The sequence below is a fragment of the Scyliorhinus canicula genome, chromosome 5 (genome assembly GCF_902713615.1).
Source record: "Scyliorhinus canicula chromosome 5, sScyCan1.1, whole genome shotgun sequence".
Taxonomy (NCBI): Eukaryota; Metazoa; Chordata; class Chondrichthyes; order Carcharhiniformes; family Scyliorhinidae; genus Scyliorhinus; species Scyliorhinus canicula.
In genome coordinates this window covers 204575795-204593569 of record NC_052150.1, presented here as the reverse complement: position 1 = coordinate 204593569, position 17775 = coordinate 204575795, and the positions used below count along the sequence as shown (strand labels likewise).

Sequence of the window (17775 nt, the reverse complement as noted above, 5' to 3'; positions counted from 1 at the left end):
AGCATTTTAACCAAATATTTTAGAGCTAAAGAAAGTTTAACGTTTAGAGGAACTGATTTGACATATTGTGGCTGTGCTTGCTCTGTTAGAACAATTGAAAAATAGTTCCACTGGCTGCCATAACCACTTGATATTTTTAAAAATGTATTTGTGACTATGAAATTCATCATTCCAAAGAGAAGGGAGAGTTAGCAGTTTTACATCGGAAACCAAGAGCCTTACTCAAGGAGGCACAATTTCGCTGTCAATCCTCTAATACTTTGCCTCAACAACCCCAGAATCTAAATGGTGAGGGTTGAAGAACCTATTTGCCACGGGGACCATCGGAATCAAACCAGTCCCATTTCCCAACTGATATCCAGGCAGAGACATTTACACTGTGCGTTAAAGATACATTCAGTATTAAAGCTCCTGAGATTGTTCCTCAACGTACCTTGGGGGTATAGAGATCTGCTGTCCTTAATGTAGGCCAACCCTCCTCGTCCAGCTGATTTTTACCCAGTTTTATTTCTTTGCTGAACCATTGGATAGGTTAGCAGGTAGAAGCTTCAGAGTACTTTCTCTATTAAAATAAAATAAAAATACTGAAGATGGAGGGGATTCAAAATGAAAACCAACTGCTGGCAAAACTCCGATCTGGCAGCATAGGTGGTAGGGTAAACTATTTTTGAGTCGAATATAACTCTTATTCGGAACGTGTTGCAGTAATTTTTAAAAAGGTATCTATTGAGTAACTTGTCATTTTGTTTGCCATTCGTTGTCAGTGTGCTGAAAGAATATTATCTGGAAAATTTGGCTGTAATTTCTAAAACTTCAAATACTTTATCTATGCAGGCACCAGGTTTTTGCTGCATTGGCAAAAGAATTTTTCACTGCACCATTCACAGAGCAGATCTACAACTTCCTTATTCCTGCATTGTCTGCAAGAGTCTCCTTTCCTTATGTACCTTTCTTGAGTGCATTGTTGGCTCCGAAAGCAACCTCTTCATTGGGACTCACGTTTTCCAGGGATATGGCACCTTGGCTTCTGTACTTTGTTCTTGCTGTTGGAGAATCACACATAGGTATGTTATTTTTTCTTTGCTGATTTGTATAGTGCATTGGGAGAACTATGTTGCAGTAATTCTATACAAGTGTCCTAGTGATCACTCATAGCAAACAATTTAAAAAAATGTATCCCCCGAGTGCATTTAATCTCATGGGCTATGGCCTATATTGCCCCGGAAGGCAAAAATTAAAAGTAGTTCAAAAATAATATTTTTTCTTTGCGTATTTTAAATGATTGGAACAGACCAAAATATTGAAGTGCCACTCGCACTGCGTTTTCTTTCCGTCTTTGTGCTTTTGGAATGAAGGTATCTGATGACTGTGATCTACGTAAGAAGTTAGATACAGTCATATGAGCAACTTGTTCTTGAGAAAATAGTTTCCATATCAAATAATTAAGCATTGTTTTGCCACCTTATCATTGTGTACCTTTTCACAAGCTTATTTGTTACTGTTATATTGCTACTTGTTTAATATGTCAGGGTGTGTGTGTGTCTCCTACGGCAGTGCATCTCAAACTATCTGATGTGGTGGACCGGCAGTTTTTTTTTTCAATGTGCCAGGGAACGGTGAGCGAAACAAGCCAATCCAGGATTACTGTCTCTTTCTTTTCTGGAAACAGTCCAAGTACCGGCAGACGATGGCTCGCGTACCGGCACCGGTACGTGTACCACACTTTGAGAAGCACTGACCTACGGCATTAACGGCTCTTGCATTTTTTTTGTCCTCTCAAAATTAGGAATTCTGTCTGAGGAAGGCATGCTTGTGTACCTGCGGATGTTGCAGATCCTTTTACCACAGTTACCAGTTTCATTAACTGGTTCAAATGGCAGAGAAATTGGTAGCGACTCAGAAAATGAAGAGGAGGATGAACACAAGATGTTTACCAATAAGGTAAGAAAAACACAAAATTGTTATGATACATTGTCATACGTAATGTGAATTGGCAGGCTAATCAGTTGCAGTGGAAATGATACCTCGACTTGATCCTGTGCTAACCAAACAGCTACATGGCTTTTCCTTTCCCGCAGAGCTTGCTGCATAATGATCAAGCATTTCACCTACTCAAGCCAGTTAGGCCAAAGTCTGTTGCATCGACCTAATTACTGCCCCACATGAGTTGTACTAATTCAGCAGAAACCAGAGATTGAAGCTGGTTCCTTCCTACTGTTGTATACTCCTGATAAATAGAGCTATTTGCATAACTGAGTTATACTGCTTCTAATGTCAAATAATTAGATTGGAAATTGAGTCAGTAAATTACTTTAAAAATAAGTTAGTTGCTTGAAAAGGAATGTTGAAGGTTACAGTCATGGGAAGATGGTGGCGTAGTGGCAGTGTCACTGGACTCATCCAGAGCCTGAGGCTCTTGTGTCAATCCCACCATGGCAACTAGTGGAATTTGATCAATTGAATTTACCAATCAATCAAATTCAATAAAAATCAGTAATTAAAAAGCTAATGTCAATAATGATGCCATGAAACCATCATCCATTGTCGTGAAAACCCACCTGGGGTCACTAATGACCTTTTGCGGAAGGAAAGATCTACCATCCTTGCTTGGTCGGCCGACAAGTGACTCTAGGCCCATTGCAATCTGGTTGACTCATAACTACCTTCTGAAATGGCCTAGCAAGCTACTCAGTTTAAAGGTAATTGGAGATGTGCAACAAATGTTGGCCTTGTCGGCAATGCCCACATCCCATAAACAAATTGGGCGATTCGATCAGATGGCACATTTGGAGAACATCCATTGGTGTCAACATGGTGAGCTGAAAGGTCTGTTTCTATGTTGCAGCATTCTGATTCCATAAAATCAACTGTGGGCGATTGTATGGATATTGCACTTTCACCCCGTGTCTCCGTGGGTTTCCTCCGGGTGCTCTGGTTTCCTCCACAGTCCAAAGATCCTGACATTTCTTCCGTTTTTTATTTGGAATGTATTGCACGTATAATGTGTTTAATTTTAGAATTTGTAGAATATGTTCATCTGTGCCAGAATTTTATTAAATATTTGATTTTGTTTCAAGGGCTATGGTAGAATTTCAGTAGGTTTAATTACTGCAGAGTGTCTCAAGAAGCTGGACACGAAACAGCAGACAAATGCCTTGCTAAACCTGGTATGGAAGGAATCTGTGAGTGAAGATGTTTTCACAATGATGGCATCCATCTGCCATACACTGATGGTGCAACACAGAATGATGGTTCCAAAAATAAGGTAAAGTGGGTTATCATGGAAGATTAGAGTTGTTTGAGAATTATAATACTGGAAAAATTTACTCTTGGGAACAAACTCATAATACACACCAATTTTCCTGATGATGAGGGACAAATTTTCAGTAACGGCGGAATAATCTACAAAATAGCTCTTCCCATGCAAAATCCCCAGAGTGTCAAAAGACCATTCCAATAAGACTGGCAGACATATTAATGCATTTCATTAAACTGGTGACCCCTGCACAAAATGTGATGGTCAAACATGGTTATAACATTGAAAATGTGCATTAGTTGGTCAGTTTCTATGAACAATTTCTAATTTGGTTTGAAGGTTCAGAATTCAATTTGAATGCTTATTTTTAAATTCTGTTTTTTACAACCTGAGTTTAAAAAGAGTTGTTTACAGTTCAGTTATAAGAACATAAGAACTAGGAGCAGGAGTAGGCCATCTGGCCCCTCGAGCCTGCTCCGCCATTCAATTAGATCATGGCTGATCTTTTGTGGACTCAGCTCCACTTTCCGGCCCGAACACCATAACCCTTAATCCCTTTATTCTTCAAAAAACTATCTATCTTTACCTTAAAAACATGTAATGAAGGAGCCTCAACTGCTTCACTGGGCAAGGAATTCCATAGATTCACAACCCTTTGGGTGAAGAAGTTCCTCCTAAACTCAGTCCTAAATCTACTTCCCCTTATTTTGAGGCGATGCCCCCTAGTTCTGCTGTCACCCGCCAGTGGAAACAACCTGCCCGCATCTATCCTATCTATTCCCTTCATAATTTTAAATGTTTCTATAAGATCCCCCCTCATCCTTCTAAATTCCAACGAGTACAGTCCCAGTCTACTCAACCTCTCCTCATAATCCAACCCCTTCAGCTCTGGGATTAACCTAGTGAATCTCCTCTGCACACCCTCCAGCGCCAGTACGTCCTTTCTCAAGTAAGGAGACCAAAACTGAACACAATACTCCAGATGTGGCCGCACTAACACCTTACACAATTGCAACATAACCTCCCTAGTCTTAAACTCCATCCCTCTAGCAATGAAGGACAAAATTCAATTTGCCTTCTTAATCACCTGTTGCACTTGTAAACCAACCTTCTGTGACTCATGCACTAGCACACCCTAGTCTCTCTGAACAGCGGCATGCTTTAATATTTTATCGTTTAAATAATAATCCCGTTTGCTGTTATTCCTACCAAAATGGATAACCTCACATTTATCAACATTGTATTCCATCTGCCAGACCCTAGCCCATTCACTTAACCTATCCAAATCCCTCTGCAGACTTCCAGTATCCTCTGCACTTTTCGCTTTATCGCTCATCTTAGTGTCATCTGCAAACTTGTACACATTGCCCTTGGTCCCCAACTCCAAATCATCTATGTAAATTGTGAACAATTGTGGGCCCAACACGGATCCCTGAGGGACACCACTAGCTACTGATTGCCAACCAGAGAAACACCCATTTATCCCAACTCTTTGTTTTCTATTAATTAACCAATCCTCTATCCATGCTACTACTTTACCCTTAATGCCATGCATCTTTATCTTATGCAGCAACCTTTTGTGTGGCACCTTGTCAAAGGCTTTCTGGAAATCCAGATATACCACATCCACCGGCTCCCCGTTATCTACTGCACTGGTAATGTCCTCAAAAAATTCCACTAAATTAGTTAGGCATGACCTGCCTTTAACGAACCCATGCTGCGTCTGCCCAATGGGACAATTTCTATCCAGATGCCTCGCAATTTCTTCCTTGATGATAGATTCCAGCATCTTCCCTATTACCGAAGTTAAACTCACTGGCCTATAATTTCCTGCTCTCTGCCTACCTCCTTTTTTAAACAGTGGCGTCACGTTTGCTAATTTCCAATCCACCGGGACCACCCCAGAGTCTAGTGAATTTTGGTAAATTATCACTAGTGCATCTGCAATTTCCCTAGCCATCTCTTTTAGCACTCTGGGATGCATTCCATCAGGGCCAGGAGACTTGTCTACCTTTAGCCCCATTAGCTTGCCCATCACTCCCTCCTTAGTGATAACAATCCTCTCAAGGTCCTCACCTGTCATAGCCTCATTTCTATCAGTCGCTGGCATGTTATTTGTGTCTTCCACTGTGAAGACCGACCCAAAAAACCTGTTCAGTTCCTCAGCCATTTCCTCATTTCCCATTATTAAAACTCCCTTCTCATCCTCTAAAGGACCAATATTTACCTTAGCCACTCTTTTTTGTCTTATATATTTGTAAAAACTTTTACTGTCTGTTTTTATATTCTGAGCAAGTTTACTCTCATACTCTATCTTCTTTATAGCTTTTTTAGTAGCTTTCTGTTGTCTTCATAGTATTCCCTTGGAGAATAATACAAAATAGCAGAAAGCGTTAGACTTGGAAGACTTCCCACCACTAGAGATGCAAGAGGCAGACAAAACTCATACTCGCCTTTATTTTCTCATAGCATGTTTTCCCTGGAGCAAGTCACTAGCCTGACGCTTGAGTGCCTAATCAAGCATGGCTGACCAGGCGTGTCTCCTGCTCTTCCCGCCTGCCAATACCTTTGGAAAGGTATTGCAGGTTGATTAAATAGGCTGCCATGTGAACACTCCCTGTGTGGTCATGGGTGTACCACCAGTGTTGTTTCTCGTACACAGCAGGAAGATTTTCTGGGAGATGGGGAACGCACCAACATTCACACCCACTGAATAAGATGATGTCTGATGGTGACTGCGCCTTCAGTTGCTTCTGTTGCCAGTCGGCACCGGAGTCGCCAATAATGTTGCTCTTTTGAATTAGTGGAATACTATCCCACCAGCGTCACCAATAATGTTGGCAAATTAACTAGATATGGCGGTTATTAATGATAACATTGCTGAACTTCCGGTTGCGGCTATGCGGAGCTAAGCCGCACGTTCGGCAGCTCCCGCTATTTAGGGACTTTTGGGCCGATTGAGGGCCCCAAACGGCGCTGTTTTAACGCATCCCGGTGGGGGAAGGTGTCTGGAGGAGCTTTCCACACAATTTATGGTGCTCACCCGGAGTGGGACGAAGGAAGAAGCTGCAGCAGCTCCCCCAAAAAAACGGGGGAAGAAGAACAAAATGGCGGACGGCGGGACACCCGAGGACTGGTGGAAGTGGGTGCAGGAGCAGCAAGCCTCTCTCCTGCGTTGTTTTGCGGAGCTGAAGGTTGAGTTGCTGGACTCCATGAATGCAACTACAAACGAGCTGCTTGGGACCCAGGCGGCTCAGGAGGTGTCTATTCGGGAGTTGCGGCAGCAGGCCGTGGGGAAAGTGGAGTAGCACGAGGCACTTCATAAAAAGTGGCAAGACCGCTTGGAGGAGCTGGACGTTCGCACGAGGCGAAAGAATTTGAGGATCCTGGGCCTGGTGGAGGGGCTGGAGGGGTCGGACCTCCCGGTGTATGTGACTACGATGCTGAACTCGTTGATGGGAGCGGGGTCCTTCCATTTGCCCCTGGAGCTTGAGGGAGCTCAGAGTGATGGCCAGGAGGCCCACGGCAAATGAGCCCCCGAGGGCTGTGCTGGTGCAATTCCATCGATTCGGTGACCGGGAGTGTGTGCTGCGCTGGGCCAAGAAAGAGAGGAGCAATAAATGGGAGAATTCGGTAGTGAGGATCTACCAGGACTGGAGTGCAGAGGTGGCTAAGCGGCGGGCCGGGTTCAACCAGACGAAGGCGGTGCCTCATGCCAATCAGGTCAGGTTTGGAATGTTGCAGCCTGCGCGCCTGTGTGTGACATACAAGGACCGGCACCATTACTTCGAGTCCCCGGAGGAGGCGTGGGCCTTTGTACAGGCGGAGAAGCTGGACTCGAACTAGGGTCTGGGGACATACTATGGCCGTTGCTGTTTTCGCTGTTGCTGTTTTTTCAACTTTTTTTAACTTCGACATGTGTGTTATGTATGCTGTTTTTTTCTTTTTGCTCTGTTTACGGGTGGGTTTGTCTGTTGGGTATGGTTGTGGGTTAGGTGGGGAATGTTGGGGGTTTGTGTTTTATATGTTCTCTTCTGTACGGGGCTGGGGGTTGGGGTGAAACTGGATGTTGGGGAACTGCGTTAGAAGGGTGGGGTGTGGCAGTGTGAAAGCGCGGGCTTGCCTCTGGTTTCCCGCGCTGCAGCGTAGGGGGGGGGGGGGAGTTGGCGGTGGGGGCGGGGCCTCTACTGGTCGTCTTTCCCGCGCTGAAGCGGTGCCAAGGAGGTGTGGCAAGAGGGGGATGACCCCATGCCGGGAGGGGATGGGCGTTGGCGGGAGCTGCCGGGGTCAGCAGAAGTCGGCTGACTCAAGGAGGGTGCGTCGCGGCTAGGAGGGGTCCTAGCCTGGGGTGGAGGGGGGGATACCGGGTTGCTGCTGGAATTACCAGGAAGGAGCTGGTGAGGGCTGGGGGGGAAGTGGAGAGGCATTATCGCCATGGGGAACGGGTCGGGCGGGGTGTGCTGGCCTGGGGCGAACATTTGATAAGCTATGGCTAGCCGGCGGGGGAGGGGGGCGGGTTGCCCTCTGATCCGGCTGATTACCTGGAACGTGAGGGGGCTGAATGGGCCGGTTAAGAGAACCAGGGTATTTTCTCATCTGAAGGGGCTGAAGGCGGACGTGGCTATGCTCCAGGAGACCCACCTGAAGGTGGCGGACCAGGTTCGTCTGAGGAAGGGGTGGGTGGGGCAGGTTTATCACTCGGGATTGGACGCGAAGAACCGGGGGGTGCCGATTCTGGTGGGAAAGAGGGTGGCGTTCGAGGCGGCTGAGGTGGTGTCGGACAAGGAGGGCAGATATATTATGGTGAAGGGTAGGCTGCAGGGAGAGAAGGTGGTGCTGGTTAATGTATATGCCCTGAATTGGGATGATGCGGGCTTCATGAGGCGCTTGTTGGGCCGCATCCCGGACCTGGAGGCAGGGGGCCTGATCATGGGGGGGAGATTTTAACACAGTGCTGGATCCCACACTGGACCGGTCCAGTTCAAGAACGGGTAGGAGACCGGCGGCGGCCAAAGTACTGAGGGGATACATGGACCAGATGGGAGGGGTGGATCCCTGGAGGTTTGGGAGACCAAGAGCGCGGGAGTATTCCTTTTTCTCTCCTGTCCATAGGGTTTATTCCCGGATAGACTTTTTTGTCCTGAGCAGGGGATTGATTCCGAGGGTGCAGGATGCCGAGTATTCGGCCATAGCGATTTCGGACCATGCTCCGCACTGGGTTGATCTGGAGATGGGGAGGCGCGGGACCAGTGCCCACTCTGGCGCCTGGATGTGGGGATGCTGGCGGATGAGGAGGTGTGTAGGAAGGTTCGGAGAAGCATTGAGGAGTATCTGGATAACAATGATACGGGGGAGGTCCGGGTGGGGATGGTCTGGGAGGCTCTGAAAGCAGTGATCCAGGGGGAGCTGATCTCCATCCGGGCCCACAGGGAAAGGAGGGAGAGGGAGAGACTGGTGGGGGAGCTCCTGGATGTGGACAGGAGAAATGCGGAGGCACCGGAGGAAGGGTTGCTGGGGGAACGGCGCAGTTTGCAGGCAAAATTTGACTTGCTGACCACCAGAAAGGTGGAGACACAGTGGAGGAGGCGCAGGGCGCGGTATATGAGTATGGGGAGAAGGCGAGCAGGATGTTGGCGCATCAGCTCCGTAGGCGGGATGCGGCTAGGGAAATTGGTGGAGTGAAGGATGGGGGTGGAAATGTAGTGCAGAAGGGGACAGAAGTAAACGGGGTCTTTAGGGACTTTTACGAGGAACTGTACCGGTCGGAACCTCCGATGGGGAGAGAGGGGATGGAGAGCTTCATGAACAGGCTATGTTTCCCAAGGGTTCAAGAGTGGCTGGTAGAGGGGCTGGGGGCGCCAATAGAGCTGGAGTAGCTAGTCAGGGGGATTGGACAAATGCAGTCAGGTAAGGTGCCGGGGCCGGACGGGTTCCCGGTGGAATTTTACAAAAAGTATGCGGACCTGGTGGGCCCCCTGCTGGTACGAGCCTTCAACGAGGCATGGGAGGGGGGGGGGGCTTTGCCCCCGACGATGTCGCGGGCACTGTTCTCTTTGATCCTAAAGCGGGATTAGGACCCCTTGCAGTGTGGATCATACAGGCCTATCCCGCTCCTCAATGTAGACGCTAAGTTGCCGGCGAAGATCCTGGCCACCAGGATAGAGGATTGTGTGCCAGAGGTGATACACTAAGATCAGACAGGATTTGTCAAGGGGCGGTAGCTCAACACGAATGTGCGGAGACTGCTAAATGTTATCATGATGCCGGCAGTGGAGGGGAGGCGGAGATAGTGGTGGCGCTGGACGCAGAGAAAGCGTTTGATAGAGTTGAGTGGGGGTACCTGTGGGAGGTGCTGGAGCGGTTTGGATTTGGGGAGGGATTCATCAAATGGGTGAGGCTGCTCTACGCGGCTCCGATGGCGAGTGTAGTTACAAATGGAAGGAGATCGGAGTACTTTAGGCTCTATTGTTGGACCAGGCAGGGGTGGCCCCTGTCCCCCTTGCTCTTTGCACTGGCAATTGAACCTCTGGCTATGGCGTTGAGGGAGTCAGGGAGATGGAGGGGTTTGGTGCGGGGTGGGGAGGAACATCGGGTATCGCTGTATGTGGACAACCTGCTGTTGTATGTGGCGGACCCAGAGGGGGGAATGCCGGGGGTGATGGAGCTGTTAGCGGAATTTGGGGGCTTCTCGGGCTATAAGCTAAATTTAGGAAAGAGCGAGGTATTTGTAGTGCACCCGGGAGATCAAGAGGAGGGAATTGGGAGGCTCCCTTTTAGGAGGGCAGTGAAGAGTTTCAGGTACCTGGGGGTGCAGGTGGCCAGGAGTTGGGGGACTCTCCATAAGCTTAACTTCACCAGACTAGTGGAGCAGATGGAGGAGGAATTTAAAAGGTGGGACATGGTGCTGCTGTCGTTGGCAGGTAGAGTGCAGTCCGTCAAAATGACGGTTCTCCCGAGGTTCTTGTTCCTCTTCCAGTGCTTGCCCATCTTTATCCCTAGGGCCTTTTTAAAAAGGATGACCAGCAGCATCATGGGCTTTGTTTGGGCGCATGGCACCCCGAGGGTGAAGAGGATCTTCTTGGAACGGGGTAGAGATAGGGGGAGGGCTGGCGTTGCCCAATCTCTCGGGGTACTACTGGGCGGCCAATGTGTCGATGGTGCGCAAGTGGGGGATGGAGGGGGAGGGGGCAGCATGGAAACGGATGGAGAGAGCGTCCTGTGGGGATATGAGCCTGGGGGCCCTGGTAACGGCGCCGTGGCCACTCCCTCCCACGAGGTATACCACGCGTCCGGTGGTGGCGGCTACCCTCAAGATTTGGGGGCAGTGGAGGCGTCATAGGGGAGAAGTGGGGGGCTCGATGAAGGCTCCGTTGAGTGGGAACCATAGGTTCGTCCCGGGGAACATGGATGGGGGATTTCAGGGTTGGTACAGAGCGGGCATCAGACAGCTGAGGGACCTGTTTATCGACGGGAGGTTTGCGAGCCTGGGTGAATTGGAGGAGAAATTTGGGCTCCCCCCCCCCCGGGGAAACATGTTCAGGTATCTGCAGGTAAAGGCATTTGCTAGACGTCAGGTGGAGGGATTCCCTGCGCTTCCCGCGAGGGGGGTGAGGGACAGGGTGCTTTCAGGGGTCTGGGTCGGAGAGGGGAAGATATCCGATATCTACAAGGTTATGCAGGAGGTGGAAGAGGCGTCAGTAGAGAAGCTGAAAACTAAGTGGGAGGGGGAACTGGGGGAACAGATCGAAGACGGGACATGGGCTGATGCCCTGGAGAGGGTTAATTCTTCCTCCTCGTGTGTGCGGCTTAGCCTCATTCAATTCAAGGTGCTGCACAGGGCCCACATGACTGGGACGAGGATGAGTAGATTCTTTAGGGGTGAAGATAGGTGTGTCAGGTGCTCGGGGAGTCCAGCGAACCATGTCCATATGTTCTGGGCATGCCCGGCACTGGAGGAGTTCTGGAAGGGGGTGGCGAGGACGGTGTCAAGGGTGGCGGGATCCAGGGTCAAGCCAGGATGGGAACTTGCGATTTTTGGGGTTGGGGTGGAGCCGGGAGTGCAGGAGGCGAAAGAGGCCGGTGTTCTGGCCTTTGCGTCCCTAGTAGCCGGCGAAGGATTTTGCTACAATGGAAGGATGCGAGGCCCCCCGAGTGTGGAGACCTGGATCAATGACATGGCGGGTTTTATTAGACTAGAGAAGGTCAAATTCGCCCTAAGAGGATCGGTACAAGGATTCTTCAGGCGGTGGCAACCTTTCCTCGACTTTCTGGCTCAATGATGGGGTACTGGGACAGTAGCAGCAGCAACCCGGGGGGGGGGGGAGAGAGACGAGGACTATGTTGATTTATTTTATTTAAATTTGATTTATTTAATTTTAATTTATGGTTAAGTTCTCTTGTTGGGGTTGGGGGGGATGGGATACATGTGTTGATACGGTTTGGGGGGTGTTACGGTTGTTATGGGGTAGTTTGTAACATATTATTGTTTGTTGTAATATTTTTTTATATTTTCTGTAAAAAAAATTCCAATAAAAATTATTTTTTAAAAAAATAAACGGTAACATTGCTTTTCAGAGTCGCCAGATATCAAATGATACCACCAGAAGGCTTTACCGGATATCATCAAAGACCAAACAACCAGTTAGTCAGTTCAAGTTCCAAGATAATTTATTTACACACAAGGATTACTTCTTCGACATGCAACATAAAACACTACAAGTTAAATTACACCTAACAACTACTATAACCTATACTTAACTTCAGGGCAACCGGCTCTTTGCAGATGGACAAGGCCTTTGTTTGGATCTTGCTTGGCTGGGTAGAAGAAGTGGCTTTGTTTCTGCCGGGCTCATCCGTCTGGTAGCAATCGTTGGTCTTGAACTTGTCTTCTGGTCGTAATGCCGCACTTGGTTTTAGGTGTAGGCCGGGGCCAAGAGAGACTGAACACATGACTGTGTCTCTTTTATTCCCTCTGGGATTTTGCGCTCTTTGGGGCGGTCCTTAGCTTTGGACCCAATAATTCGACAGACTTCGATCATTGCCTTCGATTTTGGCCAATAAAGCGGCGGGTGCCTTGATGGCTGGGAGTGTCCTGAGCGGTCATTGGCCTTAGCTGTTTGGGCTTTCTTAGCAAAGGGAGTGGAGCCGGTTAGTCTGCATCTGTATCGGTTACCTGAGTACAGTCCTTTTGGCCATAATTCCCATGGTCCTTTGCAGGTGGCCATCTGAGATGGCTACACTTCGACCCAAAGCGCGAGAATATGCTCCCTGCACCTCTCTACCTCAATTTCCTTTTTTGGGATGTGACTGAAAACTTTTTTCTTTAACCAAGGTTTATTTGGCTTGGTGTCATGATTTGTTTTATAATGCTCTTCTGTGGAGCCTTGGGGCATTTTACCACTTTCTGTGTGCTGTATTGTTGCTCGTTTTACTGGAGTGTGATTAACACGCCTCCGTTTAAAGGCCGTGTGCTTAACACTACTATGGCTCTGTATGTGTAATTATGCTCGGAGTCGCCAGGTGTCGTATTGAGACACCGTCACAAGTATATCAAGGTCAGGTTCAAAGTAATAAATCCATACACCGATTAGTAAGTCCAAACGATTGGTGTTTATTATAACAAATGTAATAAATACTCACGCATACGCTAAAGAGACTAACTTACTTCTAATACTAAACAACTAAATACTTATCTAGGCAGGAACAGGCAAGGTCAGGGAGCAAGGCCTTCGTCCCGTTCTTGGTCTGTAACTTTCTGATTGGCAAAGTTGTCAAGAGCTAGCAAGGTCTGGATCACGTCGCGATCATTGTGTTGGCACTTACAGTTCGATGGCTGATGCTCAACAGCCGGTGATGAAACTGGAGTCAGGATGCGATGCAACAGGTCTGGGCCGGAGCCTGGAAGCAACAGACCGAGTCATGTGCCTGACCTTTTTATAGGTCCCAGGAGGTTCAGGCCCCCTTGGGGTGGTTCCCTCATCTATTGGGTCTTTCCCAATTGATATCTTTCAAATTCCCCAATCCTAGGGTCGTTTCTCGATGTTTGGGGCGGTCCCTACGGCTCTTTGTTTTGGTTGCTTTGGCGCCATTCTGTCTGGGCGTCTATGGAAAAGTATCCATCGATACTTAAATGTTTCTATTGTACCTGGGCCTGGGCCGGGATCACCTCATTAATATGCAGATCTGTTTCCCATTTGCACCTTTGGTTGAAACTCTGCAACTCTTTGGAAACTGGTTTCTGTACGTGCAAAATGCAAAACAGTCTTTTGCAAGCTGTGTGTCCTCACTATGACTGTTTTTCCCTGTGTTCCTTGCGGTTCTCCATTTTGTAGCCCAGTGTCCATCTTAGATGGCTGCATTATCAATATAAGTTGTTTTGAAATTAATACAATGTTGACGACCATGTTGTAGAGCATTCCATGTTCTTGTGTTTAAAAAACACTTCTCACTTTTCTATTCGATCATCTTTGAAGCACTGTCTCCATCGTTATGTCACTGCTTCGCCAGGGAATCAGTTTGTGCTGAATACTGTTAGTAGAAATCTTTGCTGGTTTAGTAGAAATCCCCAGAACAGTAATGGTAACGTTTGTAGGAGCTGTGATCGGTTGAGAGGAAACCGGGTCATATAACAGTGAATTTATTGTCCACGTCCTGCCTGATGATCACCTGGTAATGTTTTCAAACTAGGCTCAATTTAAACAGCCAGCACTGGAAGCCTCATTGCTCTGTGTGGCTAGGATCCCAATACCATTTAGGTTGTCATTAACAAAAGCATGCTTGGATAAAACTGGCCAATCTTTAATGGTTGCTCATGGCAAGAACTGACTTGGACCAGTGTCAATTAGAGGTTGCTGAAAGCAGGTCTGGCAATTTTATGCAATTCACAATTGCTTTCAGTTCAATTGCTCTCTCCATGCCTTCTTCAAAGTTAATTGTTTCAATTGCCTTTGACACCCTCTCCTTTGAATGTTTGATTGCGGCACGGTGGCACAGTGTTAGCACTGCTGCCTCACAGCACCTTGGATGACTGTGTAGGGTTTGCACGTTCTCCCCCTGTCTGCGTGGGTTTCCTCTGGGTGCTTCGGTTTCCTCCCACAGTCCAAAGATGTGCAGGTTAGCTGGATTGGCCATGCTAACTTGCCCCATAGTGTCTAATGGTTAGGTGGGGTTGTGGGGTAGTGGGCAGAGTGTTATTTAGAGGGTTGGTGCAGACTCGATGGGCCGAATGGCCTCCTGCACCGTAGGAATTCTACGATTGCAGGCCCACACTCTTCAGTTGTCTGCTACATTTCCTACCCCTCAAAATGGCAAGCTGTCTACTTGGACTCAATTTGGAGACAGCTTGTTAAGTACAAGTAAATGATGTCCGATCATCAAAATGCTTGGGCCATTCAAACAATTGCTCTGCACACTATCTGCCATATGTAGGTCAAAGACAAAACTTGGAACCGTTGATTCCATTAATGCAATGTTGGGCAGGAATTAATTTTTTGAGGATGATTCTGGGATGTGCTTGATAACTTTTTTTTGGGAAGGCTGGGGGGAAGGGAGTTCTTGCACTGAACTAAGGGTAGCAGTAGAAGAGTGTTTTTCTGAATGGAAGGTTGTGACTAGCGGTGTTTCACAGGGACTTGTGCTGGGCCTCTGTTGTTTGTAGTATACATAAACGATTTGGAGGAAAATGTAGCTGGTCTGATTAGTATGTTCGCGAATAACACCAAGGTTGGTGGAGTGGCAGACAGTGTTGACGATTGTCCGAGGATACAGCAGGACATTGGTTGGAGACTTGGTCAGATAAATGGTAAATGAAGTTTAATCTGGACAAATGCGGGATAATGCATTTTGGTAGGTCTAACATAGAGGGGAAATGTACTGTAAATGACAAAACTCTTAGGAATATAGAAAGTCAGAGAGATCTGGGCCTGCAGGTCCACAGATCGTTGAAGGTGGCAACACAAGTGGGCAAGGCAGTCAAGAAGGCATACGGAATGCTTGCCTTCTTTGGAAGGGGCATCGAGTATAAAAACTGGCAAGTCATGCTGCAGTTGTATAGAAACTTGGTAAGGCCGGACTTGGGAATATTGCACACAATTCTGGTGGCCACACTACCAAAAGGATGTGGAGGCTTTGGAGAGGGTGCAGAGGTTTACCAGGTGGTTGCCTGGTCTGGAGGGTGTTAGCTATGTGGAGAGGCTGAATACACTCGGACTGTTTTCATTAGAAAGATGGAGGTTGAGGGGTGACCTGATAAGAGGTCCACAAGATTGAGGGACGTAGATAGTGTGGATGGGCAGGCACTCTTTCCCAGGATGGAGGGGTTCAGTCACCAGGGGAAATAGGTTTAAGGTCCGTGGGGCAATGTTTAAAGGAGATGTGCGAGACAGGTATTTTAAACAGAGGGTGGTGAGTGCCTGGAACGTGCTGCCAGGGGAGGTTATGGAAGCAGATACATTAATGGCGTTCAAAAGGCATTTTTTTAAACACATGGATAGGATGGGAATAGAGAGATACGGCACAAGGTAGTGCTGAGGATTTTGGCAAAGGTTGGTACCATGACTGGTACAGGCTTGGAGGCCAAAGGGCCTGTTCCTGTGCTGTATTGTTCTTTGTTCTTTGAACTTGATGGGTGTGCGAGCAATTTTTCATTCTTAGATTTTATGCCCCTGAGTGCAAGTTCACCATAAATAGGTAATCAACTTGCATAATTTTATTTATTAAGCATGGTTGCATTCAATATTTTGAAATTAGTGGCTTTGAATTTACTATTTCCATATTGCAGATTGAGCTCCCTTAAATTGAACTACTCCCCATACAACAGATTGTAGTTGAGGGTTGGGCATTCTGGAATAAGATGTCAAATGGAGCATTAAATAAAATGCATTTGCAGATTTCTCTTGCCAATATTGGCTTTGGAGAAATGGTTAAGAACCCATTTTGTTTCCCATTGAGAAAGTTGAAGAATTTCCATCATGAGCAATGTACCAATATTTTGCATAGTTGCATTTTGTGTAGTTTTTGTTCATTTAAAATTTCTAATATATTTGACAATTCAGCACTTCAACCTTTAATTCGCATTAAAATGAAACGCTGTACCATAGCTAATAGGGTACATATATTGCATGCTGTAATTATCTATATCTAATTTGACTAACTACCTCATTACTGTTATCAACTGGTAACATTCATGTCTAAGTCAGATTATGGGGTCGAGCTCTACTCCAGGATTTGAGAATGTAATTTAGTTTGAAGTTCAGTACTGAAGAACAAACTGCATTATTAAATTTGCTGTCTTTCAAATGAGATGTTAAATGAAAACTTTTTATTTAAACAAGTGGTAAAAGATTCAATTTCACTGTTCAAAGAAAAGCAGGGTATTCCAGCGAAATCCTACCCCCGCCCCCCCCCATCATCATGTAGATCGACAGATTCTTCTGTGCGCTTGTAGGGGAGGGCTGTGCGCTTGTAGGGGAGGTGCCAGTCAAGTGTGCTGCTTTGTCTTGGATGGCATTGAAAAATGAAATGAAAATCGCTTATTGTCACAAGTAGGCTTCAAATGAAGTTACTGTGAAAAGCCCCTAATCGCCACATTCGGCGCCTGTTCGGGAGGCTGGTGTGGAAATTGAACTCTCGCTGCTGGCCTGCCATGGCCTGCTTTAAAATCCAGCTATTTAGCCCTGAGCTAAACCAGCCCCAAGAGCTTCATTGAGCTTCTCTTGTGTTGTTGCAGCTGCACTCATCCAGTTAAGTGGAGAGTGTGGCACTACATTCTTAATTCTTGCCTTGTAGATGCTGGGCAGGTTTTGAGTTAGGCGCGTCAAAGTTCCCACCCTATGACCTGCTTTTGTAGACATAGCATGTATATGGCTGGTCCAGTTAAGCTTCTGGATATTAATGACCCCCAGCATGTTGATGGTGTGGGGTTCAGCAATGATTATGTAATTGAATGTCATGGGGAGGTGGCTAGCCTTTCTCTTGGAGATTATCATTATCTGGCACTTGGTTGGTGCAAATGTTCCTTGTCATTTATAAGTCTGTGCAGGTCTTCCTGCAAGTGGACATGGAGTTCTTCATTCTGTTGCTAGTGGAACTTAAAGGCAGTGCAATCATCGGCAAACATCCCCATTTCTGACCTGATGGAGGAAAGATAATTAGTGACAGCTGAGGCTGGCAAGCCCAAGCGGCAGGATTTTCTAGCCCATCCTGCTGATGGAATCTTCCAGTCTCGCTGAAGTCGGCCCCTTTCAAGGGTTCCCTGGAGCAAGTCTGGCAAGCCATGCAAAACGCTGTAGGCTTTGGCGCAACCGGAAGATCCGACCAGCAGCCAATGGAAAAACCTGCCATGGATGCATTGACTAAGGCTCTTTGATGTCACAGTTGGCCAAATGCTGTCAAAGGCAGTAACTGTAATCTCATAGGGCAGCATGGTGGCACAGTGGTTAGCACTGCTCCTCAATGATGGCCTTGGTTACTGTGTGGAGTTTGCACATTCTCCCTCTTTCTATGTGGGTTTTCTCCAGGTG

At 47.2% G+C, this 17775-nt stretch overlaps 1 protein-coding gene across 4 annotated transcripts in view; it reads left to right on the top strand.

Moving 5' to 3' along the window:
- Positions 1 to 17775, top strand: part of ube3c (ubiquitin protein ligase E3C) — a 186232-nt gene that overhangs the window by 33127 nt on the left and 135330 nt on the right. For all 4 annotated transcript variants that reach the window (XM_038798378.1, XM_038798379.1, XM_038798377.1 and 1 more), the window contains 3 exons: positions 835 to 1064; positions 1787 to 1941; positions 3078 to 3265. In XM_038798378.1, coding sequence (XP_038654306.1) covers positions 835 to 1064; positions 1787 to 1941; positions 3078 to 3265 — 573 coding nt within the window. The remainder of the gene's footprint in view (positions 1 to 834; positions 1065 to 1786; positions 1942 to 3077; positions 3266 to 17775) is intronic.